This window comes from Macrobrachium rosenbergii, chromosome 23 (genome assembly GCF_040412425.1).
Source record: "Macrobrachium rosenbergii isolate ZJJX-2024 chromosome 23, ASM4041242v1, whole genome shotgun sequence".
Lineage (NCBI taxonomy): Eukaryota > Metazoa > Arthropoda > Malacostraca > Decapoda > Palaemonidae > Macrobrachium > Macrobrachium rosenbergii.
The window spans coordinates 38,560,472-38,588,155 of NC_089763.1; the positions used below are offsets into that span (position 1 = coordinate 38,560,472).

General features: G+C 35.2%; 1 protein-coding gene across 1 annotated transcript in view; it reads left to right on the forward strand.

The window, feature by feature from the left end:
* The window catches only part of LOC136851520 (uncharacterized), a 106,925-nt gene extending 79,460 nt beyond the window's left edge, over positions 1 to 27,465 (forward strand). The window contains exons 5-40 of the mRNA XM_067125750.1: positions 1,653 to 1,796; positions 5,761 to 5,904; positions 6,737 to 6,825; positions 7,049 to 7,253; positions 7,522 to 7,682; positions 9,490 to 9,595; positions 10,497 to 10,619; positions 11,248 to 11,450; positions 11,635 to 11,798; positions 11,943 to 12,031; positions 13,329 to 13,510; positions 13,640 to 13,744; positions 13,990 to 14,125; positions 14,261 to 14,398; positions 14,919 to 15,104; positions 15,229 to 15,360; positions 15,497 to 15,632; positions 16,132 to 16,313; positions 16,528 to 16,728; positions 17,121 to 17,301; positions 17,421 to 17,629; positions 17,892 to 18,074; positions 18,212 to 18,360; positions 18,569 to 18,707; positions 19,054 to 19,239; positions 19,519 to 19,652; positions 19,892 to 20,051; positions 20,424 to 20,608; positions 20,854 to 21,119; positions 21,360 to 21,580; positions 22,266 to 22,442; positions 22,678 to 22,920; positions 23,110 to 23,277; positions 23,634 to 23,747; positions 24,222 to 24,378; positions 25,446 to 27,465. Of these exons, the coding sequence (XP_066981851.1) occupies positions 1,653 to 1,796; positions 5,761 to 5,904; positions 6,737 to 6,825; positions 7,049 to 7,253; positions 7,522 to 7,682; positions 9,490 to 9,595; positions 10,497 to 10,619; positions 11,248 to 11,450; positions 11,635 to 11,798; positions 11,943 to 12,031; positions 13,329 to 13,510; positions 13,640 to 13,744; positions 13,990 to 14,125; positions 14,261 to 14,398; positions 14,919 to 15,104; positions 15,229 to 15,360; positions 15,497 to 15,632; positions 16,132 to 16,313; positions 16,528 to 16,728; positions 17,121 to 17,301; positions 17,421 to 17,629; positions 17,892 to 18,074; positions 18,212 to 18,360; positions 18,569 to 18,707; positions 19,054 to 19,239; positions 19,519 to 19,652; positions 19,892 to 20,051; positions 20,424 to 20,608; positions 20,854 to 21,119; positions 21,360 to 21,580; positions 22,266 to 22,442; positions 22,678 to 22,920; positions 23,110 to 23,277; positions 23,634 to 23,747; positions 24,222 to 24,378; positions 25,446 to 25,585 (5,838 nt within the window). The 3' untranslated portion in view covers positions 25,586 to 27,465. The remainder of the gene's footprint in view (positions 1 to 1,652; positions 1,797 to 5,760; positions 5,905 to 6,736; positions 6,826 to 7,048; positions 7,254 to 7,521; positions 7,683 to 9,489; positions 9,596 to 10,496; positions 10,620 to 11,247; positions 11,451 to 11,634; positions 11,799 to 11,942; positions 12,032 to 13,328; positions 13,511 to 13,639; positions 13,745 to 13,989; positions 14,126 to 14,260; positions 14,399 to 14,918; positions 15,105 to 15,228; positions 15,361 to 15,496; positions 15,633 to 16,131; positions 16,314 to 16,527; positions 16,729 to 17,120; positions 17,302 to 17,420; positions 17,630 to 17,891; positions 18,075 to 18,211; positions 18,361 to 18,568; positions 18,708 to 19,053; positions 19,240 to 19,518; positions 19,653 to 19,891; positions 20,052 to 20,423; positions 20,609 to 20,853; positions 21,120 to 21,359; positions 21,581 to 22,265; positions 22,443 to 22,677; positions 22,921 to 23,109; positions 23,278 to 23,633; positions 23,748 to 24,221; positions 24,379 to 25,445) is intronic.
* Positions 27,466 to 27,684: the final 219 nt, after the last annotated feature.

Consider the following 27,684-nt stretch of genomic DNA (forward strand, 5'->3'; position numbering starts at 1 on the left):
TTCAAGCTTCCAAAGAATATTATGGTGTTCATTGAAAAGAGAATACAGATGATAATAGGAACTACAGAAGGAAGATGTCAGTTATTAAAGCAGATAAGTTAGCAAATTAATAAATAGATGAAAGTTAGCAAATTAATAAATATGAAACGTAAATTCATTACTTACAAGGAGAATCGTTTTAGGGCAGTAAAGTATTGCATCTCCGCTTGAACTTTTGAGGTTCCAACTGGACATAATCATCAGGGCCTGCATTGGGTTTTGCCCTTCTCAGTTTGCATGTATTTGTGTGCTTCAAATAATTTCACGACTTCTAAACACACACACACACACTCACTCACCCCCCCCCCCACAAAACGAATGTGGGAGGCAGTTAAATGTGGCGCACGGTATCCGTAGAGTTATTCATATTAGAAACATTTCCCAGCTGTCGAGCCCTGATGAAAAATGACCGGGAATGAAATGGAACACGTCCGAGAGAGAGAGAGAGAGAGAGAGAGAGAGAGAGAGAGAGAGAGAGAGAGAGAGAGAGAGAGAGAGAGAGAGAGCTTTTACCCAGGTGCCGCAGCATTTCCTGCTCTCATGGGAGTTGATGTTTCCGTACCTTGACTCTTTTATGCGAATATGAATTTTTTTTTTTATTTTTGTCTTATTCAAGGGACTCTCCTTTTACACTCGTCGAGATATTTTTGTTACTTCCTGTTTCTGTAATGGGATGCCTAAAATAGGATGATTCTTGATTTTATATAAAGAACTTTGCTACTTTTCTCCGTCCTGAGTTTAATCTATTGGGTAGGATATTCGATTTCTAATGATTTATAATAGGGCTCGGTATATAGCTTTAGAACCCCATTAACCTGTTTTGAATAGTTTCGGTTACTTGTTTATTCATTTTTGTGTAGGGGCGGGTTAGAATTACAATTTACATTCTATTATCATACACGATTTTACATTCTATTATACTTAAACAATCTTTTTAAACACCTTAAGTTTTTCTGCTTGTAATTTTAAAATTAAATTCTGTACTTTTAATTTCTGACGATGCATTCATACTTAAGGGTACTAAATCGATGCAGTATTGTTGCTCAATTTGCATAGCATATAACTTCGATATATAGCCTAGCCTTTAATTTTAAGTGCGTAACTTATTATGAATACCACAAAGACTTCCATTATCATTACGAAATTGACAAAGATAATCACTCCTATCTCAGAAACATTTTGTTGATTCCGAGATGTTTTTCCCCTTAAAGGCGGTCTACAGTTTACGCTGCTAAATATACGTAAATTTATTTCCTCATAACCGGAAGACTTTTAAGAATTCCCCAAATTTCTCCCTCTTGATAGGTCTCTTTGTCATTAATAAACTTGTGTAAGTTTTGATTCCAGAAGTAGTTTCCAAATTCCGGATTTTTTCCCATTGAAGAGGTCTCCAGTTTCATTATTGAGCATAAGTATATCTTAGTCTTGATTTCTGGAGCAGTTCATTAATTCTACCATTCTTTTTCATTTAAAGAGGGGCTGTTGTTACTGAACTGCTGTAAATGATGATTTCAGCAGCAGTTCCTTAATCCCTAGCATTTTTCTTTAGCAAATCTCGATTTCCGATTCAAACGCGTGATTCTGAACCTCTTTTTCTCCCCATTACGAAACAGGTCGTCTGCTGGCGTACCATTCCGACGGACCGCACCAGCATCGGCGAAGTGGCCCGTGGAACGGAACCACTTATGCGTCAAGTGTTTGTCAAGGTTCCTCAAGAGGCGGAGGAGGACTACGATAGCCAGGCTTTTGCTAAGAAGGTAAGAGTGGACACGCTTTCTCCTGGAGATGCTACGTCTTCAGATTATAATTTTATTGCTCACTCATTTGGGAAGTTTATACAATTTTATTGCTCACTTGGAAAGATTATAGTTTTGTTACCCACTCGCATGGGAATTAAAATATTATTACCAACTCACTTGGGAAGATTATTATTTTATTACTCAATCTGGAAGGTTGTCATTTTATTACTCAGTCACTCGGGAAGATTATCATTTTATTGCTCACTCACTTGGGAAGATTAAAATTTTATTACTCACTTACTCACTCGGGAAGATTATAACCTTATTACTCACTCACTTGGGAAGATTAGAATTTTATTACTCACTCACTTGGGAAGATTATAATTTTGTTACTCACTCACTTGGGAAGATTATAATTTTATTACTCACTCACATGGGAAGATTATAATTTTATTACTCACTCACTTGGGAAGATTATAATTTTATTACTCACTCACTTGGGAATTAAAATTTTATTACTCACTCACTCGGAAGATTATCATTTTATTACTCACTTGGGTTGTTGCTACCGAACCTGGAGGTACAAGCTAAGTATTTTGACAAAAGTTTGTCAGGTGTCTGGCTATTTGTCCGTTTTACGTACAATTTATGCACTGTCAACCTCTTCCCCAGAACAGCTGTAATTAGTTTCAACCAAACTTGGCATAAACTATCCTTGGGTAAAATTAATTTTGGACCCCCCTCCCCTCCCCTCCCCTCAACTCGACTAGGATAGGGCCACAGCTACTGTCCGTAGCTTTATATAAAAAAGAAAAAAAACTCCTGTGACCCGACCCAATTCTTAATGTCCGTTGCAAGTTTTTAAGCATTCATTCTTTTGGTGAGGTTGGAGTACCCGTGCCCATAGCTCTACTTTACCAGCTTGCTTATGTAAACTAGAATTGGGCACTCAATATAATGTAAATATTCTCTAACGTAAATATTCTCTTCTTATGAATATTCTCTATTGCTTTCATTAAGCACACGTTTGCCAGGAGAGATTTATAATTCAAATTCATTAGGATTTCTATTTGATGTTTGCCTGACCTAATTTTTCTATGATACTTCAGTTTTCATGCATAGAATAAGTCTACAATTAAGTATTCTACACTAAATTTGAAACTGATATCTCCCTATAGTTCGTCCATTTTTTTTTTTTAAATTTCCTGTTGTGAATAGATATGTAGGGTACCCCATTACTACAAAAATGAGTGATTTGCCCTCTTTCAAAAGTCTTCATGCGTAGTTGCAGCATTCCCTTTGCAACGAAAAACTGGGTCACTCTTTTAGGCAAGCGACCTTGAAAGAACCACGGAATATCATGGCTGGCAACAATTAAATAACGCCTAATTTATTTAGGATCCATCTCCCAGCGCTGCTGCATTGCGGTATGCCACAAAGCTATGTGATATTATAATAAGCTGGTGGTGTAGGATTCATTGCGTTGTTTCCATTTTTCTTTTCGTTTCAGTAACTGCTTAACCTCACGTTTTCAATATATTTTGATGTCGAGTGTTCGCCGTTTATTTGAGTTCAGTGAAAATGAGAATTGTGGACAAACATACATGAGGGATTTTTGCCCTTTTCCTGGTCGTGTCATGCGACTCATTTGTGTGAATGAAATGCGTCCTGATTGATGGGCGTTCGCCATTGGACGAGAGGCGAACCTACCCCTCTTTCTTTCCATTGACGTCACACTCCCCTCTTCCAATCAATAGCGCGCTCCCTCGCCGTGCCCCTGTTGACGTCACGAGCCAGCCGGCCATTGGGAGAGCAAGGATGTAGTGTAACGAGAGAGAGAAAGGGAAAGAGAAAGAGAGGGAGAGAGAGAGAAAGAGAGGGGAAAGTGGGTCTGAGCGGAGCTGCTTGCCAACATCAATACTGTTTCGTAAACTAGCTATTTCTGGTATCTCGTTATGGATCGACATTTTCCCTTGTTGTAAGGTTTCCCTTTCAGTATCTGACCTTTAATGGATTAGATAATGGGACGCGTTTCAGCGCCGCTTTTCATTTGATTATTTCCTCTCGGGTTTGGGTCAAAAGTTGACAAAAAAAAAAAAAAAAAAAGTTACAACAGAACTTTGGCCCAGGGGTCCAGTTTCTCTTTAATGAAATTGAATTTTTTTTTTAAACAAATTGGGTTGTGCGTTCCCGGGGCATCTGTCAACAAATTCAATTTAACATTTAAGAGTGCACTTTCACTTAGTTGTCTCTTTATAGGATTTGAATATTTGAGATGTTTACACACACACACACACACACACACACACACACACACACACACACACACACACACACACACACACACACACACACACATTTTTACAATTTCAGGACAGTTACTGTCGTAAGTGACATTTTTTGCTCCTCCATTCTCATTTCAGAATCTTTCGGTCATCTTATAACAACGGCTCTTGTAATCTCGGCAAGAAGGCCTACCATAAATTTGTCTTGAATGTGAGCCAGACCTTGAGCTTCAGAGTTTCTGGTAGCTTAGGAAAGCTGTGAATGAATAGTAATAGCCAATGGATTTTGAAAACAAAAAAAGGGAAAAGAGAGCACAGAAATTTACCAACAGAGGGGAAGATAGCTCTATCAAAGATTGCACTGTTGCGAAGTATTGCTGAAGTAAGGGGTATTTTTTTTACGAGAATCATTAGGTTTCATGTCTGTCCGAGATATGAATTGGATAAAGTTTCAGATTACAAAGGCAATGAAAAGTTACAGAAATGGATAAATTTAGAATACTTGGAGATACTGTATGGGATTACATGCTGACTGAGCGGAGTTAGACCGAGTAAGGTGAGCTTGAGGCAGAGGGAAATCACTTCCTCTCTAAATGGTACAGTACTGAGTGATGTAAAAGTAATAAGCCCACTGGCATGTCGAATCTAGAGTTTGTTGCAGAAACAGGACATTTAGAGTCATGTTTTGTGGTATTATTAACAAGCGTGTTTGGGTGATTATCAGTTGATTTTAAATTATTATTATTATTATTTAGATGATGAACCTTATTCATATGGAACAAGCCCACAGGGGCATTGACTTGAAATTCAAGCTTCCAAAGAATATGATGTTCATTAGGAAGTAAGAGAAGGTAAATGGAAATGCAGACGGAAGAGATCTCACTTATTAAAAAGAACAAATTAATAAATAGATAAAAATATATTAAAATGCAAGGAGGATAGCGTTAGGGTAGTCATGCACTGCATCTTCATTTGAACTTTTGAATTCCAATTGCACGACATCCTCAGGGAGACTGTTTCACTGTCCAACGGTGTGAGGAATTAAGGACCTCTGGAACTGAGAAGTTCGACCGCGAGGCACTTTTACTGCATATTGGTGTTGCTGTTCAGCGAATCTGGTTGCTCTCGGCAGGAAAAGGGGATCAGGGATCATTTGCAAATGTGAAAGATCTGTTAAAATACAACTTATGAAAAAGGGGCAAACAAGAGACCATCCGATGATGGTCCAAGTATAACTGCAGATGTTAAAAAACAGAAACCTAGTTTAATGAGACTCATGAGGCTTACCCAGATGATTTGTTCTTGAATGAAAGGTAAAAATTAGAACAAGTTAAACTAAAGGTGTAGGACGGAGAGGTAAGAGTAGATCACAAGAAATGGATGGAGATTAAAGGGCAGAAAGCATTGCAGCTGTGGCTGAAGAGACTGCAGGGAGCCTTTAATAAATTTGCAGTGTGCTGTTTGAGGCACACTGTAAGGGTGGTACCTTCTACCAGATTGTTGGGTTGCAAATAAATTGTTAGGGACTTCAGTCATAATTTATTTTGCATATTTTAAGTAACCTTTTACAAATGACATTTTCTCCAAAATTGGTTGTTGACAGGAATCTTCATTGAAGTGCGTGCGTAGTCAGTAACTTTAGAACCTTCCAGGTAGAGGTATGTGAACACTTGGAGACTAATGAATGCATTTTACAGGTGTGGGTATTAAGGAAGCAGGCGACCCATAAGCTTGTCCGTCCTGGATGTAGATTCTACATTTGTTCGCTCTCCACGACTACTGTCGTTTACAAAGGACAGCTGACTTCTGACCAACTCTGGACTTATTTCAAGGACTTGATGGTAAGTAACACTATGAAATTGAATGTTTACGAATGATGGGAACAGTTATACTTCTTTTTTTGTTGCTTATAACATATTACAAATGAACTCGTAAACGTTTGAAAGAAGAATTATACGTTTTAAATGTACTGAGGTTAGCTAATTGCGAATAAGTAAAAAACTCACTGAATTTTTTTGGCAGAACTATTTCAGTGTGTAATATTATAATACATAACCTTTTGATAACCTTTTGATATACCATCCATAGTAAAAGCTAGATTAAGGACATAAGCAGGATATGTATCTACATGTCACTGAGGGAAGCGCCAAGGTGTTGCAGATATTCTTATGCTTGTAGGTAGAATTTTTTTGATGGGATGATGCTTCTGGTAGATTTGTAGTGCCTTACATCTGCTTCATGGCATCTAGTTGTTTGGTGGATCTTTTCCTATATCTGTCACAAGTTTTCACACTTTTAAAGCAAACAGGATGTAAATGTAGAATGATTTCAAAGGCACACACACTTATGGCATTGTTAAATTGGGCAGTACAGAGCAGAGACCCATACATTTTTAATTGCTGACTATTAGAACAGAGAGGACAGTTGGAGCATGTTTGAAATTTAACACTGAATTTTTAGTAGGATTTTGGCAAGGCATTGCTGTTTACAAACTTCACTTTCTTTTAATGGAAAAAGGAATGGTTTTCATTTAGGTTTTTAGTTTTGAATTTTGCATACTGCAGGTGTATTTAGTTACGTAGTTAGTTTTGCAGTATTTCTTTTTCAAAGCTGGTTGATTTATCCTTTTGCATCCCTGATATGATGCTCCTATCACTTGCAATTATTTTGCAGGATCCTAAGTTTTCAACCTACCTGGCTCTTGTTCACACGAGATTTTCCACCAACACTTTTCCGTCCTGGGAAAGAGCTCACCCTTTGAGGTAAGTCATGTTCAACAATATGAAACTACATTTACAAATTTGATAATTTACAAATGATCTATGATATTGTATAGAATTGTATGTTATATTCTTGAATGAAGTATTGACTTAATGAAATTTTATTTGGTCTCATACATTCTCGTTTCATTCAGTTTTAACCATAAATATATTGAGTGGAGGTGAATTTGTATGGTGCATTGTTTTAAATTGAATGAATTGACAGGTTGATGGCTCACAATGGTGAAATCAACACCCTGCGAGGAAACGTGAACTTGATGAAAGCACGAGAAGGAGTGATGTTTAGTTCTGAATATGGAGATGACCTCTCTTCTCTGTACCCTGTAGTAGAGCCAAATCTCTCAGATTCTGGAGCAGTTGACTGCTGCTTAGAGTTTTTGGTGATGGCTGGAGGTCGATCTTTGCCAGAGGTTAGATTAGTAGTGAATTGCATACGAAATCTACTTTTTTTTTTGTAAATTAACTATAACTAGCTTAAGTATGATATATAACCTAATGTAAAATAGTATTTTTTATGCAAAACTTTATACATGCCATGGCCTAATAGATCCTGTTCTTCCTTCCAGTAATAGACTCTTGAAAAGTAATAATTCCTACTTGTGCAAATACATTTTGCAGTACCATATCAGCATTAAATGCTAGATTATGCACTATTTAATCATTTTCATTCTTGCACAGGCAATAATGACCATGGTTCCTGAGGCATGGCAAAATGATGACCTCATGAATTCTGAGAAGAAGGACTTTTACCGATGGGCAGCTTGTGCAATGGAACCATGGGATGGCCCTGCTCTCATGACCTTCACTGATGGTCGCTACATAGGTGCCATTTTGGATCGGTAAGACCTATTGTTAGTAATGTATAGTTTGATCTCCCTCTAGTCCACATGAACAGAGCTGCATGGTAATTGAAGCTTGAGTGAGTGCAGTACTTACAAAGGGCACTCAAGGCTCTGGAGGTTGGTTTGAAAAGAAGTTTTGTGCATTTTTTCATTTAGATTTAAAATGGTATGTTAAATTATAGCCTGCATGACTATACTGGTGCATTTCAAAGAAAAATACACTTATTCAACTCTAGAGTTTTACTGTATGATGTATAAAGCTGTATGCATATTTCTACAGGCAAAAATTTTAACTTATTAAATTACAGTATATCGCAGAAAAGGTTTTTGAAACTTCAACTGGAACAGAATTACTGCAAAAAAGGGTTTTTCATTGAAATCTTTATAATGTAAATATTTTGAATATCATGCAGTGCTTTATTTAATGTCACCAACTAGTTCACATGAATTTGTGTGATAAGAAAAGGCAGATTTTTTAGATTTGATCAGTGATGATTATAATTTAGATGGTGTTTAATGACTGATAACTTGGGTTTTCATTAGCGGGAAAAATTTATCGCAGGATAGAATGCATGGGAAATAGAACTCAGATGAGTTTTGGAAAAGCCTACCAAACTGTTTTGACTGATTTCTTACCCTGTTAGTTTAGGCTTCCCTTTTGCCCTAGCATCAGACTATAGTATAGTACATGTGCATACAACAAAAAATTTTCTTTAGTATGTAAATTAAAACCCTTTGGAACCTGAGAAATGTCCCCAATTTTCTAATATGATTTTATGATGTAGTGTGAGACTGGACAAAGTTTATTATTTTTACGCAACGTAGGCTTTATTTAGTGCTACTGTACAGTTTTTATAAATGAAGTTAATTTTTTAATACCATGGCTTTGCTGGTAACATTTGTTGTGACTTGTACTATACTGCATTTTGGTGTGCCTTACACATATTCATTCCTCAGAAACACCTGATACCTGCAAGTCGAGTGGATAAATATCTAACCAATATTGCTTGTACTTAATACAGCTTTACTGCCATTGTTATGCCCTTTGTTATCAGGTGTTTTGAAATATAAAAATAGAGAATCTGAAGATAGCTTTGGATGTTCATTACTATAACTTTTAGTTGACTTTCTGTAGAATAATAGGTGTTCTTTAATTAATTTTACCATTTAAGCTGTCATTCACAAAATTTTCAAAGTGATCATAATTATTGCTATTTTTAACTTCTGAAATTCTGAAGGGCAAATGTTTCTGCTTATTTTTCTTGTTACTGTTATAGATGAAAAATGAGGAGCTTGAATTTTGCCTTTTTAGGAATTATTATTTTTGTCTTACTGTTAATACCTCTCACTTGGAAACCTGTATTTTTCATATACTGCATAGGTAATGAGTAGGTAATTTGGTAATAGGTTTTGATTTCAAGGTCATGAAATTATGTACAGTCTATAGATGTATAGAACAGTTTGCATGCAGATCAGTCGTGGTAATAAACACTAAAATATGTAACTGTACATTTTTATTGAAGGACTAGAAGTTTTTCCAAATGCTGAACTGTTACTTGACAAGTGCTCCATATAAATGCTAAGACACCTTACAGTGAAATTTACTAAAAATTGTGTTTCATAAAATGTACCCTTCAGAATTTTCAGAACATTTTTGCTGCATAATTGTGTAAGAGGCCAGTAATATTAGGTGTCCTTAAAATGCAATTTGCTTCGTTCTTTGGATGCTTCTAAACTATACACAGTTTAGGTGATGCTGAAAGCAGACGACTAACAGCTTCGTTTCGAATTTTCCCCTCGACAGGAATGGACTGCGACCCTCTCGCTATTACGTCACCAAAGATCGAATGCTGGTTATGGCGTCTGAAGTGGGCGTTTATGACACAGAGCCTGAGAATATTCTGCAGAAGGTAACCAGAGCCACCATCTGTCAGCTTGCTCATAAAGTCATGAGCTAACTGACCAGCTGGGTGGCATTGACGAGAGAGGGTGTCTCCAGCCACCTGACAATCTTCACTTCTCATCCACTCATAAATCACATCATTTCAGGATACCTTGATTAAGAGAGAACATTACCATTTTCATGTCATAATTTCAGCCGACTCATTTTCATATTCACCTGATGCGTTGCAGCAGAAAACCAGCGAGAGATTGCTGTGTCTGTAGTGGACCAGGTTCTTTGAAGAATCATGTTGAGTGTATCTTACTCTCATTTATCTCCCAATTATTCTGATTATTGTATTTGCCTGTCATGTCAAAATTGTGCTAGTTTTAAGTCTTAACATGATTGTTCATGAAGTCTCCCACTGCCACCAGTAGTAAGGTAAGTGGTAGCAGGTAAGAGGATGATTGAGGTTTGCATACATAAACACACCACATCATAATTCCTCCTTTTTGATTGAGAATTTGGATTTTTTTAATAATTTATTTTTTATTCATTCTTATGACTATACCATTGTAAACTCCCATTATCACATTTTTAAAAGTTTCAGGGCCGTTTGAACAGATGACGGAGGAGAAAAGGTGACCTAGATGCAGATTGTAAAACCAGAGCTGTGCAGAAATATTTTCATTACCTCTTCTATGGATGAGCCAGGCACTTTTTATAAGGAATTAATGGAATTGATGACTAACATTTCAGAGAACATTAACATTTACCAAATAGAGTTACTTAAGCTCTTGAGTTTGTTGTTAATCATGTGCTCTGTTTTGTTTAAGTTCTCATAGCTGCTTTGAAGTGATTGTACCTGTCTCAACCTGGCTTTTACATGCTAAATGGATCATTTCTTATCTCTCAATATTTTCTTCCAGGGCCGCTTAAAACCTGGCCGAATGTTGCTGGTGGATACTGTAGAAAAAGTAGTCACTCGTGATGAAGAATTGAAGCTTCAGATTGCAAGATCTCGACCACATGGTGATTGGATTCAGGAACAGGTGAGGGTTTCACTAGAGTATGTCAACGCAGAATTGGGTTGTTTCCTCAACTGCACAAATGTACATTATGTAGGGCGTTATATTCAATAAACATTCATTAATTATAAGTCATTAGGCTTTTGCAGTTTTAGTATCTTTCCCTTGTTCTGTAGCAAAAAAATATGAAGTAGTGATAAATTTGAATGGACACCTGTTTGTGAAGGAATTTAAACTAAACTTTTTTTTTTTTTTCCTCATGCCTTCATGGACACAGATGGTAAGAATCATATCTAAAGCTATTACTATTCTTGTATTCACATAATGTCTTGCATTGTCTGGTTTCTTTCCTTTGAATTTTATTATTTACCCTGCAGGGGTTTAACTGTTTCATATACTGTAAGGGTAAATTATATATACTGCCATTACTTTTAACTTGAAAACAAAATTGTCCATCCAACAATGCATGTAGAATTGATGAAATGTAGTGCTAATTAGTTATCTCATTAGAAAGAACTCTTTAAAATGTATGATTGACAATTGAATTTGTAAAGCTTTAATGTAAATGTGATATTTTTAAATTTCATATGTATTGTGGAGTTTGAAATTAGGTGCTTGATGAGATTTATACAATAGTGCCTTTACATTTCAGTTCACTTTGAAAGATTTGTATGCTGCCCATGAGGGTGAACTAAGCCCTGAAATGCCCATTACCAATGGATATGTGAATGGCATTGTAAGTGGTGATGAAAATGCTGCCTTAATGAGGACATTTGGAGGAGATCGTCGTTTGCCCATGTTTGGTTACACAATTGAAACCCTGAATATGCTGTTGCTGCCAATGGTGACTACTCAGTAAGTTGGATCTTCATTAAACTTACAATTGTGATTTAAGATAAATAACAAAAGGGTTTGTTATAAGAGAGAACCAATTTCATTTCCTTTTGTATCAAAATTATAATTATGATTTGAGAGATCAGTAACAGAATGGTTTGTAATGAGAAAGAGATACCTAACTTGTATTCTTTTAAAATTTCAGAAAGGAAGCTTTGGGCTCCATGGGTAATGATGCACCTCTGGCATGCCTCTCAAATTTCCAGCCACTTCTGTATGACTATTTTAAGCAGCTGTTTGCTCAAGTCACTAATCCACCAATTGACCCTTTCCGTGAGAAGATTGTGATGTCTCTTGCATGTCCTATTGGTAAGTTTTTATATTTATGCAGGGGGTTCAGTTTTCATTTCAAATGTAAGATTCAAAATGGATATTCATTGGTCTGTGATAGATCAGAGTGAACTATTTGAAACAAAATATGGCAGCATTTTATAGAATGATTATTTTTATCAGGTCCAGAGGCTAACATCCTAGAACCAAGTGCTCTTCAATGTCACCGTCTCTTCCTGCCAAATCCAATACTTTCCTTGCAAGATCTGGAGGTAGGCTTTCATTGTTTTTATTCAGGGGTCATGTCAAGTTGAAAATATGATGGCAGAAAAGCTGAAATTCATTTAATATAGTTTTCAGGGCTTGTGATATATTTTTGAAATTCTTTGACATAGTTTAGTAAATTAAATTTTGTCATCAAAATTTTAAAAACATTTTTATATTAAATGGTTGTTGCTGATGGTTACAAAATTTAAAGAATTCCTTAAATAGCAGTTAATTTTCAGCTGCATTGAATATTTTGAATGCCAACAATTTTGATGGGTATATAGCAAAAACTTACATGATATATGGTATAGTAAAAATTTGTATGATACAAGGTAGTTTGCAGATGTCCTTCTTGAAGAATAAGTGGGTATTCACTGTAAACCTTTCTTAGTACATTGATAAACTAAAGTTTTTTTAAAGAATGTTGTTGCCTCTCTCAAGATGTATACATACATATGCAGTGGAAATCTTGGTTGGACTTAAGGGAAAATTCATCAGTTCAAAGTTTCCTTTAAATGAGCATTAAATGTCTAAGCAGCAGTTCTTTATGAATCCATACTTTCTAAACAGAATGAAATTTTTTGCCATTCACTAAGAAAACAAACCTCATAATTCTGTTGAAATAAAAATGTGAACACTGCATGAGACTTGGGTTAATCTGAGTTATTACTTAATTATTTGTATGTGTTTGGTTGAAAATCAAATAGTGTGCTTTAGTATTTCAGTACAGTTTGAACAAGTACAACAATTTTACTGATATTGAGAGAATTTTAAATCATAAGTGTTTTACCAATGGCCCTCAAAGATGGACATAGTGTATTAATGAAGTAAATTGTATGTTGACTTAATAAGTTTTAAATGAAAACTGGCATTACAACATAAAAATAAAATTTTCAGTACTGTAATTGAAAAAGCTTTTTAAGAAGTTCATAAGAAATTGAATGCTGTAGCTCTCCAATGGATACAGTAATAGATCATTTGAACAACACTGTGATCTTGTAATAATTGTGTGTCAAAGTGTTGTCAGAACCAAACAGGAGAATAATACATGTACCACTCATTACTAAGAAAATGGGACTTATACACTATTCAAGCTCAACCACCTGAGTGACGGGTACAAAGATTCTTAGGGCATGGACAACTACCATGTTCTTGACTTGAAGTACTGACTGTTCAGATTAATATAACTTGAAGTTGAACATGCTTAGTAATAATGACCTTGATACGTATTGTTTTGTTTTAAGGCAAATCTATTTTACTTTTTTCAATACAAACCTGAACTTGTTACATTTCACTCTGTAGGTGATCAAAGCTACAAATCATAAAGGTTGGAGGACTCATGTGATTGACATCACATATCCAGTATCGGAAGGCGTGCACGGACTTGTACCAGCTTTGGATCGCATTGCTTCAGAGGCATGTGAAGCAGCCAAGAATGGGTACCAGCTTCTAGTTCTCTCTGATCGTCAGGCTGGACCAGACAGGTAAAAATCCTCCATGCTGGATTGTAGTCTGATAATTAGAAAAGTCTCCTGTGGCAAAAAACTACTGTGTAAATTTCATATTGAATCTATGCATTATATCATATATTATATTCATCTCAATTTTGACAGGCTGCCCGTGAGCATTCTAATGGCCCTTGGCTGCACACACCATTGTTTAATTGATGAACGACAGCGCATGAAAGTAGGCCTTCTCCTTGAAACAGGTGAAGCTAGGTATGACATATTCTGTACAGCAGTCAAGTTTAAGTAGAGTACTGTATGGTTTTTTGTAATTCCTTACCTAAGTTTTATAAATTCTTTTGTTGCTTTGCAAGTCAGATTCATTCTGCAAAAACATGAGACATAAATACTATCTTTTAACTGAAATATCAAAGCGGTTTTAGGTAAAGCTGTACTATATTTTTGTGTGTGTATTCGTAACAAGTTTATTTTCTTAAATGAAAGTGCAAATTTTTCAGAGAGGTTCATCACATGTGTGTCCTCCTTGGCTATGGTGCAGATGCTGTATGTCCTTATTTGGTATTTGAGACTATGAGCACTCTGCGGTCAGAAGGTGTCATAAGTGCCAGTCTTACAGATCAAGAGATTTTCCAAGTACGTTGTGTTAACTACTCAGGTGTCTGCACATAGCTTAAAAATGTTTCCTGAAATAATTCAAGCAGATATTCATATAAGCACAGAATTGAAACTTTGGCCTGGAATTGTGTCTATTAAATTTCCATCTTGCAGAACTACATTGCAGCCATGGAGAGGGGTTTGTCAAAAGTAATGGCTAAGATGGGCATTTCAACTTTACAGTCGTACAAAGGAGCACAAATATTTGAGGCTGTTGGCATTGCAGAAGAAATAATTAACAAATGCTTCAAGGTAACCCACTAAGTGATTTTTTATTAAAACTTTTTGTACATTCTGAGAAAAGTGAATTAGGAGGTTTGGACAAAGTACAGTACTTGTGTATGAAGAGGATATTCCTTTTCAATACCTACTTGAGTAGAAATTTTCTTCTTGGTCTAGCACAAGCACTTCAAGATGAAAATCTTGTAATGTGCTGTAATTCCAGAGTGAAACTTGCTATATAATGGTTCTATAAGAGCATTTTTAAGGACTAAATATTCTCTTTTGCTTTATGCTTCTGCTCAAATTCACTACTCCAACATATACTTTAGTTTCTATTATTGCTGTGAAATGAATCCTGGAATGTTTTGTATGTTTGAAAGCTTCAAATTAGTAACCATCTAGTTCTCTAAGCACTTTAAATTTTTGTGTACTATAAAATTTGTTTGCAGGTTAAAGCTGTAGATAGGACATCATTTACATTCTTGATTGAGTGTTTCAGTAACTAAAGTGCTCTTGTTCAATCTCATTTAAAACACTTGTTTTTTTACAGGGCACAGCTTCCCGTATAGGAGGAGTTACGTTTGATATTGTTAGCAATGAAGTTCTCGATCGTCACGCGCTTTCATATGGTGATCGGGAATGTGATACTCTGATTTTGCGAAACCCTGGATTCTATCATTGGCGTAGTGGTGGTGAAAAGCACATCAATGACCCTGTATCTATTGCAAATCTGCAGGTATGTATAGTAATTAGCTTGAAGAATCTTATGTTATATAACTGTATGTTCTTGAGCAGTTTTATATTGACCATTGCTGATAAGGTTATATTATCTTTATCCACGTTTTTCTTTTTGTTTTCAGGATGCTGCTCGCTCCAATAATAAATCTCAGTATGATAAATTCAAAGAATCTACCATTGAAAGTGTCAAAGACTGCACACTCCGTGGCCAGTTGGAATTTGTCACCTTAGATAAATCAATTGACATATCTGAGGTAGAGTTAAGAATTTTGAGATTAAGTTTTTGTTAATATTTTGTGATATTCTTCAAGTGCTCTTTGTTTATTTAAATGTTTTATGCACAGACAAAGGGGTCTAAATGACTTTCTGAAGATTAGTAATAATTTTCAGGTGGAATCTGCAGCAGACATTGTTAAACGGTTTGCAACAGGAGCCATGAGTTTTGGTTCAATATCAATTGAAGCTCATACCACACTTGCTATTGCTATGAACAGAGTAGGTGGAAAATCTAACACTGGTGAAGGAGGTTAGTCGATTCATTTAAAGTCTTGTTTTGAGTTTTTTTTTTATTTTACTGGCAATTTTGTGCCCTTTCAACAATTGCTGTTTTACCAGTGACTTGCATTTTTTTATTTGGCAAAGTATATTTCATCATAAATTTTTATACAGGTCTTTAAAGTTTGAGAATTTAAATTTACTTATGTACAAAAAGCAGCGAAATACTTCAGTTGAACCCTACAATAACCTTATAAAACTGCTTCAGTGACCCTAGTAAATTACCTAATTGATATTAGCACACTACTGAAATGAACTACTGTGGCTGCTTATAAAACTGCATGCCCTAATCTATTACTTGCAGAGTTTCTTAGTTCAGATTTAATTAACAATGCAGCAGTTCCTTATTTTTTTTAGTTAAGTCCATCTTATCAAGGGCTAGTTTAAATTTTTGTGCCTTAGTAATGTCTGAGTAATTTTCTAAAGCAAATGTTTTACAGTTGTATTAATTTTGTCAATGGATATTTCAGGAGAGAATGCTGATCGTTACATTAACCAGGACCCTGAAAACAACAAGCGCTCTGCAATCAAACAGGTAGCATCTGGTCGATTTGGTGTTACAGCATCCTACTTGGCAAATGCTGATGAACTGCAAATTAAAATGGCACAGGGTGCCAAGCCTGGAGAAGGTGGTGAATTACCAGGCTATAAGGTATTGTATTAATTATTTAACTTTAAGCTAAATTAACAATGAAAACTAGTTTCCAAAAAGTTTTTTCTTTAATTACTCATGTTAGATACAAGTGAAAGGTTTCAGTGCTCTCATCTATTTTATAAAGGCCTTTAACTGGGCTGGAAAAGAATTATGTACAGTCCTCTTATCATAATATGCTGTACATTATCTCAAAACCAAAATACAATTACAGGTCTCTGATGATATTGCCAAAACAAGGCATTCAGTTCCTGGTGTGGGTCTTATTTCACCACCACCTCACCATGACATCTACAGTATTGAGGATCTGGCTGAACTTATATATGACCTTAAATGTTCAAATCCATCAGCAAGAATTTCAGTGAAACTGGTGTCGGAAGTTGGAGTAGGTGTAGTTGCCTCAGGAGTAGCAAAGGTACAAAGTAATGTGTTTTTACACAACATTGATTAGTCCTTGTTTGTCGTTGTTACCCATCATATTAAGTTCATGTAAGTTTTGTTCCAAGTTGACATTTCCATTTCAATAAATTGCTTCTGAAGTACCATAGTCTTTTAACTTAGTATATTTTGTATATTAAGTCTTAAAATTCATGACCTTGGTGAACAAACTGTACTGTATTATTCACCCAAAGACTTGGTTCAGTGCACTTTAGTATACTGTTTAAAATTTGAATCATTTTGTAAAAATGAAAATTGGCAGAAGCTTGTGAATGCCAGTGGTTCTTTTCCAAGAAATATGAAAAATTATCTGGAGTTTGCTCGAATTATGAATTATCACATTAATTTTACATTTCTTATTCATTTTAGGGCAAGGCTGAGCACATTACAATCTCAGGTCATGATGGTGGTACTGGTGCAAGTAGCTGGACTGGAATAAAAAGTGCAGGTCTTCCTTGGGAACTTGGTATTTCTGAAACCCATCAAACACTTGTTTTGAACAACCTCAGGTCCCGAGTGGTTTTACAGGCAGATGGACAGATTCGTTGTGGTAAGTAAGAATTGAATTATTCATTAGGTTGGTGTATTTGAAAAATTTTTGCACATACATATGAGGTCAGTTAAATATACAGTACTGTACTTCATTATTAAATTTTGTATCATTTTCAGGCTTTGATGTGGTTGTTGCTGCTCTTTTGGGAGCTGATGAATTTGGGTTCAGCACAGCCCCACTTATTGTCATGGGTTGTACAATGATGCGTAAATGTCATCTCAACACTTGCCCCGTTGGTATTGCTACTCAAGATCCTATTCTCAGGAAGAAGTTTGAAGGCAAACCTGAGCATGTTGTGAACTACCTATTCATGTTAGCAGAAGAGGTAAGAGCCTTTGTCAAGTCATTGATTTTAAAATTATAGAATCTGTTGAGAAAGTAAAACATTAAACCACTTGTTTGTCCAAGACTTATGAAATTCAAAATTTAAATTCATACACAGCATGAAATACTAAATTAGAATAGCACATGTAAATAAGTACATGTGTATCTTTGTTCATAATACTTTAAGCTTAATTTAACAATACACCAGTGTAATGATCATGGTAATAATTGGATATTATGTAACCTTTAAATCTGTTTGACAGGTTCGTGAGCACATGGCATCCATGGGCATTCGCAAATTCCAGGATATGGTTGGTCGCACAGACCTCCTCAAGATGCGGGAGTCTTGCACCTCAAAAGCCAAGTTGTTGGATTTCTCAAATATTTTGAAGAATGCTCTCCACATGAGACCTGGAATAAATACAGTTGGAGGATCAGTGGGTCAGGTAAGACTAGCAAACATCTGAGACTTTATGCACTGAAAGTGGATAGAAAAACATATTTCAGTTTCAAAGAAATGAAGAAAATATTCCCTATATAAATACTCCCTATACAGATAAGATTAAACAAAACTGATTTTCAGGACTTTGGCCTTGAGACTCATCTTGACCAAGAATTATTGGCCGAGGCTATGCCAGTAATGGATGGATCTACTGATTCTGTGACCATTAATAAAACCATTCACAACGAAGTTAGAACATTTGGAGCTACTCTTTCACACCATATTGCAAAGTAAGTATGAGGTGCTCTGTAGCAGATCATAATTTTCCCATATGTATTTGATAATTTAGTATACAGGTAATGAAAATGGGTTTTAGACTTGGAAAGTTATCAGGTATTTTAAAGTACATATTTTTTAAAAAGCAAATCCACTTTACTGTGGAATGTAACTATTATTTTGCACAGTATATTAATTATGCATTTACACTCTGCACTTCAGGAAATTTGGTGAAGATGGACTTCCAGAAAACAGCATTGTCATAAATCTGTATGGTTCGGCTGGACAAAGTTTCTGCGCCTTCCTGGCCAAAGGTGTTAAAGTTACTTTGGAAGGAGATGCTAATGATTACGTAGGCAAAGTAAGTGAAGTGATAAATTATAGTTTACACCTTGTAAGGGGGTTAATGCAAAAAAGAATACAGTAGTACAGTACTAAAGACTATTCTCTATGATATCTCTTTGGTCTCTAGCTGCATTGCATTTTTCTCTCCCTCATTGTTTGAGTTTTAAAAGTTCAGTTATTATTCTAGTCACACTAATGAAAATTATGTACGGCAATTTACGGTGGCTTAGAGACATGGCATTTTCCAGACTGCTAATCTACAGCAATGTAGCCCTATGTTGATTTGGTGCTCTAGCAGTAAAGGATATTTTTCTACCACTACTTGAATTTAAATATTACTATGGTCTTTATGGTCTTTTCAGGGCCTGTCTGGAGGTGAGGTGGTGATCTACCCACAGAAAAATATGCCCGAAGAGTTCAAATCTGAAGAAAATATTATTGTGGGTAATGTATGCTTATATGGTGCTACATCAGGCTCTGCATTCTTCAGGGGTATTGCAGCAGAGAGATTTTGTGTTCGAAACTCAGGAGCTGTGGCTGTTGTAGAAGTAAGTTTTGTAAACCTTGTTTATGATTGTAGTGTAATGCATTATCATCAGTGCTAGTTTTAAAAGAGACCTCCAAAATTCATATTTTAATAGTAAACCTTAACCAGAAGCAAAATGTAATGTTGTGATAGTTGCTGAGAATTGTATCAAATAAAAAATTCAGTCATGAGCATTTAAGAAAAATGCTGAAAATGAGAATTGGAGATATATTGCTAAGGTCCTTGGTATCACTAAAAGATGTTAGTTTATTTGTAACTTCCTTATTTCCAAAATTTTCAGGGAGTTGGTGACCATGGTTGTGAGTACATGACTGGTGGGATTGCTCTCATCTTAGGTCCTACTGGACGAAACTTTGCTGCTGGCATGTCTGGAGGAATTGCCTACGTTCTTGATCCTGAAAATGCATTCCCAAGGTGAATTATATATTTCCATGTAATTAACACCAACTCTAATATTTTTCTAAAACATTCTACCTTATAAAATTGAAGTCTGTTTACTCATCTGATTGAGGTATTAATTTACTGGTCTCTGACCATAAATAGAATAATAGAATGTACCAAACTGATATTTGATGATAAGAAATGTTTGCTGTATCTAGATTTTCATGGTTTATACTCTACCTTGTACTGATATTCGACTTTTCTTTCATTAGTAACTGCAACAAGCAGACAGTAGAACTTCTTCCTCTTGAAGAAGCAGATGACTTGCAGATGGTAGAATCTCTTCTACAGAAGTTCCAGGAAAGAACAGGCTCTAAGGTGGCTGAAAATCTGTTGTCAGACTGGCCAGCTCAAGCCAGTAAGTTTGTTAAGGTGAGTTATTATATTTTTCTTTCATGAAGTAAGTCTAGTTCATCAAATTGTAAGCCTTGAGAATATGCCAGTGAAAACCTCTTACAGTAGTTCTACATATGGGAATTTTATTTACACTCTCAATAGCAACTATTGTATTGATGAGAATCACAGGCTAATTATTATTAGGAAGAAAATTTAAAGATTGTGCATTATTGTTGCAGAGGTCATTGATGACAATTAGACCTTGAACTGGATAACACACTGGTTTTTCAGATATTGTTTAAATGAATGTGTGTGCATGCTTTATTCAAAGTTCCATATGGGAGAAATTTCACTAAGTCTCTTTTGTTTATATGATTTTCAATAATTGTTAATGTGCTTGATTTGCAGGTGTTCCCATATGAATACCAGAGAGCCTTGAAACAACTGAAGGAAGCTGAAATGGGTACAGAAACTGTAAATGAGAAACCTAAAATTGAAGCCAAGACTGAGCCAGCTGTTTGTGACATCGAAGATTCCATTACAGATGCTACAATGGAGAAAAAGAGGCTAGAGAAAATACTTGACAAGACCAGGTGCATAATTTTAAATCTTAACATACAGTATTTGCAAGTAGACATGATTATTTTTAATGGAAATAATTTTTATTTAAATGAACATCATTAAGTAGGATTATTGTATTATTTGATGTTGTATGTAATTTTGATTTAAAAATCTGATGCTTCTTTCACACTGGAAATATATCCTCAAGTAATTTAGAATTTCTGTGAATGATGGCGAAAGGGAATAAAATTTAATCCCCGGACTAAATTTCCTTCAGAGGTTTTGTCAAGTACAAGCGTGAAACGGCCATGTATCGATCCCCTGAAAAACGGCAGAAAGACTGGGATGAAATTTACAACTTTGATGGAGTACGCCGTGGCCTCAGAGTTCAGGCAGCTAGGTGTATGGATTGTGGAGTTCCTTTCTGTCAGTCATCTCATGGTTGTCCACTTGGTAATATCATACCCAAGTGGAATGATCTCATCTTTAATAACATGTGGAAAGAGGCTCTGAATCAGTTACTTCAAACTAATAACTTCCCAGGTATGTTACTCATTATTTACAATAGGAAGGAAACTGAATGTCTTGGCAGACTGTGTAATAGTTGTGCATTAGTCCAAGCAAGTTACGCTACGATAGTGAATGAACAAGTACTACTGAGACATTGAATATTATTTTTTTTTGGTGATCAGACCAAATTGACATTGTTAAAATCTAAGTTACTTGAAAAAAGATGAAAGAATATTGTAAACAAGGAATATAAATTATAAATTTACACAACAGAATTCACTGGCCGTGTATGTCCTGCTCCATGTGAGGGTGCGTGTGTTTTGGGTATCAACGAACTTCCAGTGACTATCAAGAATATTGAGTGTTCCATAATTGACCATGCATTCGAGCAGGGTTGGGTTAAACCTGAACCCCCCACAACAAGAACAGGAAAGAAGGTGGCTGTTGTAGGCTCTGGACCAGCTGGATTGGCTGCTGCTCATCAGTTGAATAAGGTAACTTACTAAGGATACTCTCTGTTGATGTGTTACACACCTCAGTAGAATAACTATGCAATGATACAGCAGCGAGGCCCTGGCCCTGAAAATTTTATATGTGATAATTTTATGTACAGGCTCTCCAGCATTCAATCACTTTTGCTTTTGTTTGCATGGTTACTTTAATTCTTGAGCTTAGAGTATCATATTCTAAATTCTCCATGCAAAATTTTTTCCACCCATCACGCATGCTGTAAAAAAAAGAATAAAAATACAACCCTAGAAGAGAAGAAAATCTTATTAAAAAATAATTATCCCAATTCAATAAAAATCCAGCATGTTTTCTTCAAAATGTGTTTTTAAACTTGTGATCACATATATAATGTTAATGAACCTTGAGTCATTGTTAGATCTAAATCCCAACCCTTCTATTAATTTCTTGTTCCATTAAGCAAGAGAAGACAGTTTCCATTTATCATGGGCCTGAAATATTTAAAAAATTTTGCAGACTGATGGATATTAAATTTATATTTAATGATGAACCAGAAGTTAAAAGCATACATTCATAGTAACAATTCTGTCTTAACGCAATCCAAGTTTAACACTATGTTGGGTTTTCGTCACGTTTTTTTAAGCTAATTATTACAATTTTTTTAAAGAAGTGAATTCAAGCTGAGATTATATTATCCTGTTTATCTACCAGGCTGGTCATTGGGTAACAGTCTTTGAGAGAAATGATCGTATAGGTGGCTTACTCCAGTATGGCATTCCTACAATGAAACTAAGCAAGGAACTGGTACAGCGTCGTGTGGAGTTGATGAAAGAGGAGGGTATTGTTTTCAAAACAAATGTAAATGTTGGAAAAGACATTTCTGCTAAGGTAAACCTCTGATTTTACTTGGTTATGAGTACCTGAAGTCAAGGGTAATCATGTTGACTAAATATGACAATACAATACTACTGCATTAATAAATACTTTGGTTTAAATGTTTGAATGCTAATTTACTCTAGCTACATTGGTAATGGTTAGAGAGAACTAATTTCTGCAATACATAACAGAACCACAACTTTTTATGTATACTGGCATTAAGAATGAACAACTTTGACATTTCTAGGATCTACAAGAAGAGTTTGATGCAGTTCTCTTATGTCTGGGTGCAACATGGCCTAGAGATTTGCCCATTCCAAATCGTCAGCTAGAAGGTATACATTTTGCTATGGCATTCCTGGAAACTTGGCAAAAGAAGCAGATGGGAAATTCAATTGACCATACAGCACTTAATGCCAAGGATAAGGATGTTGTTGTTATTGGTGGTGGTGACACAGGATGTGACTGCATTGGTACTTCACTGAGACATGTAAGTCAAGGATAGAGATCTTAATGACACTATATTCTTAGGACTAGCATCTAAATAATGTAATTACTAGGTTTTCCAAAGTATTTTCAACATATATCATACAACTAACAGGAATTAGAGATCTACTGTGCATTGTGCTAGATAATTTAGTATGAATAGTTGTTCTGAGTACTCATTTCAACCCACCAGGGAGCAAAATCCATCACCACCTTTGAGATCTTGCCTCAGCCTCCACCTTCACGTGGTAAAGATAATCCTTGGCCTACATACCCCAGAGTATTTAAGGTTGATTATGGCCATGATGAAGTTAAAGTAAAGTTTGGACGTGACCCAAGAGAATATAGCACACTCACAAAGGTAAGAAAATGTCAGTTAAAATTATATCGTGAAAAAAAGATTATTCAATACATGTATGTTGCATAAAAGTTAGTAGAATATTTTAATTATATAAGGAGTAAACAACTTTGTGTATTGCATGGCACACCACTGAGTATTGAAGGTTCTTTGCAATCTCCCTTCAGCTCTAGCAGCACTGCTTTGCCTTATTTGCTTTTCTTACATTCCATATGGTTTCTCCTGACTTAACTGTCCAAGTTCTTCAAGTTTACCTTGCCCCAATTTTTGCTGCCTCATGTTAAAAATTAAGTCCTCCAGGTGAGCCCTATGAGTCTAAAAATGCAACTTGTCTTTCTAAAATTCATAACACTTTGTAGGAATTCTTGGACGATGGAAATGGTAACGTTGCTGGCGTTAAAGCTGTGAAGGTCGAATGGACAAAGGATGAATGTGGTCGGTGGAAGATGAATGAAGTCGAAGGTTCAGAACAGGTAAGAATTCTCATATAATGAATACATATTTACTTCCACATTCATTATGGCAGTAACGCCCCATGGTGTTATTAAGTTCAATTTATTTGCAATGGTTAATAAATTTAACTAGTTCCTGTGCATAAAGTTGGGTGGACAACATAGCTAATGTATAAAGAATGAGGTAAAACTTAACAACTAATTCAAGGAGGAACATTCCCATTTAAACTATTCCTGGAAGAAAACTTGACATATATTTCACTGCTAACAATATCGATGTTTGGTGAACCTTTTTCTGGTAAACTGCAGGAAGAAAACAATGTATAATTTGGTATAAAAAAAGGTTAGCCATAGTTAAAATCCTAATGCATACTTAAATTTCAAATGAATTCGAGAATGTCCAAAAGACATGTAGAATTAGTCCTTTGCAGTGGCCAAATTTTGTTTAAAAAATGTCCTTGTTCAGTAAAATATAAATGTTACTGCAACTTTCAGGTGTACAAGGCCGATTTGGTATTACTGGCAATGGGCTTCCTTGGTCCTGAGAAGTATATCATCAATGAACTTGAACTGGAGCAAGATCCTCGTTCTAATATTTCAACCCCTCCAGGAAAATATTCAACAAGTGTGGACAAATTCTTTGCTGCTGGAGGTTTGTATGAGCATGGTTTTTCTTATTGAAGTATATTTTTTCTTTTTCATATTTATTCCAATATTCTGAATTAATTACAAGTAATCCTTTGTCTGTGAAAAAGATAAAAGTATTGTGGAATTTATTTTTGTAGAACACTTACTCAAGTTGCGGCAATCCTAAATGTGTTTAAAATAACAGGGAAGTAATAAGATATGGGAAGTTATGGAAAAAGAGCATAGCCAAATTGAATTGAACTATGAAATTGAGGCTTCATAACCAAGCACTGGGGTACTTCCAGTCATTCACTGTGTTAAAGAGAGTAGGAATATCTACCCAATACAAAATATCGAGTCAGGCTAAAAATAAAGTACTGTAATTAATTCAAATTTAACATGAAAAACCATTTGTTCTGACACGTATATGACACTCTAAAGTGAGTCAGTCAGACTTGTGCGCAGTGCCTGGATAGTTCAACTGGTTGAATGTTACTTTTAATGGTCTCATCTATACCCAACAGTCATGTCTGTTCACCCAGAAAAAAAGTACAGCTGTGGCTTATTTTGTATAGTAAAAAAGGTTACTGCACCTAACTTACCTACAGCAACTGTTGTATTCTGTACTGACAGCTACAGTACAGAGCATCTGTTTGTGGAGGAGCTCTTGTAATGAAGTTGATGACCCCTGAACATGATACAGTAATCAAAAACACTGATATCACAGGCTTAAAGAAGGCCTTGAACATTACAATTTCATCAATGGTTTTTGCCAAGATTTGGAATGATGGGAGTTGATCTTTCCAGGAAAAGAAAAGTTACTGTAGTGGTGGTCTAATGATCAGATTGGATCATCAGTCCTTTGCTTTTATAAGCAAACATGGGTATTTTTTTTTTTTTTTTTACTGATTGCACAATCATGATTGAAGGTTCTTAAAAGTTTTAAGACTGCATTCCAAACGAAAGCACATAGTTGGATTGCCAAGTACAATAATTTAAGTTTTATTAAAGACTTATTTTCTGAATTTTATGTATATCTTTATGAAGTTTGTCTAATGTATCTCTTAATGTGCATTATTACCACAACTACAGATTGCAGGAGAGGCCAGTCCCTTGTTGTATGGGCTATAAGTGAAGGACGACAAGCCGCTCGCGAAGTAGATGCTTACCTTATGAACACTTCCGTTTTGCCTATGGTAGGTGGTGTTGTCCAAATAACTCAGAAAGGTTAAAGTTGAAACTAAACTGGAACTGAGTAGACTCTTGATGATAAATACCATAGCTGGAAAGAGGATTCTAATAAAATGGGAATAGGCTTGACTTGATGCGTTTGGTCATGACCCATTTTGTTGAACATCTCGTAGAGATTTAGGTACTGTGCAAATGTTACCTTACATATCGTGAAATTATAGCTTTAATTCAATTAAAAGTTGTATACTGTATACTTGTAAAAGTGTAGTCCAGTATGTATAGAGTGGAATATATATGAATGGGTAACCTGACATATTGTTACTTTATGGAGTTTGTATTTTTTGTAGTGATGTGCCAATTCTAACTAGATTTAGAAAATGGGAAATCCAGTTTTTCAACTTAAATTTGTACTTATAATTTTTGAACTGGACTAATTTATGTTTATAATTAAAATTATCCATTTAAATACTGTAATGTATTCCAACTGCTGTTTGTTAATAATTGTAAATAGAATAAATGTTTATTTTTAATTTCTGTATAAGAAGGGTTTGTTATTTCAGTAATTTGAATGGAGGAGTATTTTATAGAAACTAACTTGAATGTTATGAATAATGTTGGAATGGCATTGCCTTTTACATAGAAAGGGAAATCATTACAAATTTTAGTCGTCAGGAAAGGTGCTGTAGTGTGGCAACGACTTTAAATTTATCCAGCGCACAATGATATTTTAAAATCTGAAGTATAATTGGAATCATTTCAGTTATATGAAAACTAGTTTTGCACAATATTTTTACATTAGTACAGTCATTACTTCTGTATAATGCAAGGCCATAGGGTAAATAGTCATCATTACATAAACAAATTCTAGTATAGTAATTGGCATTAACAGAAAAGTTATGACTGATGACATCAGTACTAGTTTATTTAATCCTCCATTTTCAATTACTTCAGTTTTTCTTTTTTATACATGTTATTGTATGCTGATTATGTCCAAATAAAAACATTCCAAGCACGTGTACTGTTCCAGCACACAGTGAATATATATATTTGACAAGTAATTTATTTTTGTTACGGTTATTCTTATGAATGCCGTCTGTAACGTCCAAAATATTTTTTTTTCTCAAGTCAAAATTTAATGTTATTTAAAGCATAAAATTCAAATCATTGCCTACTTGAATATTAGTTAATGGCACAATAACAATAATAATAATACAATAATACAGCGTAGTACAGATGTACTGAACTTGATCCCTATTTCCATAAGTATTCAGTACTAAGGTACTGTAGTTATCTTAGGTCACAGGTACCATCCACTTCATTAATTCTTTAATAACTTAATAAATATAGATCAAAGAACAGTTTCCTAAAAGAGTTGCAAAGTTATATAAAATGTATATGAATTTTAACTTGCTTTGCCAAGAGTTTTTCAAGTTTCTTCAACTCATTTCTTCTCAACTGAATTGCTGCCTGCAACTCAACAACTGCTTGTGATAGTGATGCCTGGTTAATGTGAAACTTGGTCTTCCATAGTTAGATGCTAGATACTATATCTCTCTGTACTATTATGTAATATATAGCCTAAGAATCGGAAGTTCTTGGTATTCTTCTGTTTGTGGATTATCATGCATATAGTATGTACATCTGTGGTTTTGACTGTATGGTTTACAGACCTAAGTTTTTGGTGCGCCATGTTATTACAGGAGGTATATCTTGAACTGAAAATGTTCTCAATGGGCAACATACTGTTTGCCTTTCCTTGGAAATGTATAATAAATTCATTTTGTAGTCTTGTCTGCATGGTTTCATGTACTGTACATTTTACTGAGGGTGTGTATACATAAGTTCGTATGAAACAGATCCGTTTAAAGTGCTTGCTTAGTTAGCTTTTAATTTCATTAAATAAAATCGGTGTACATAGTTACTAGGCATTTTTTATTGATCCTCTGTTGACATAACCATCCAAACCATTTGCATATTATTATGATTAAAGACTTTGAAAACATTATTACATTGGGAATATTTCTTAGAATAAAACAGCATACAAGAAAAAACTTAAAATAAGCAAGATTTTCACTGTAAATAGTACTTTACGCTGAGTAAAAACTGCTGAACACTACACTGCAGTATGAGCTTTTTCCAG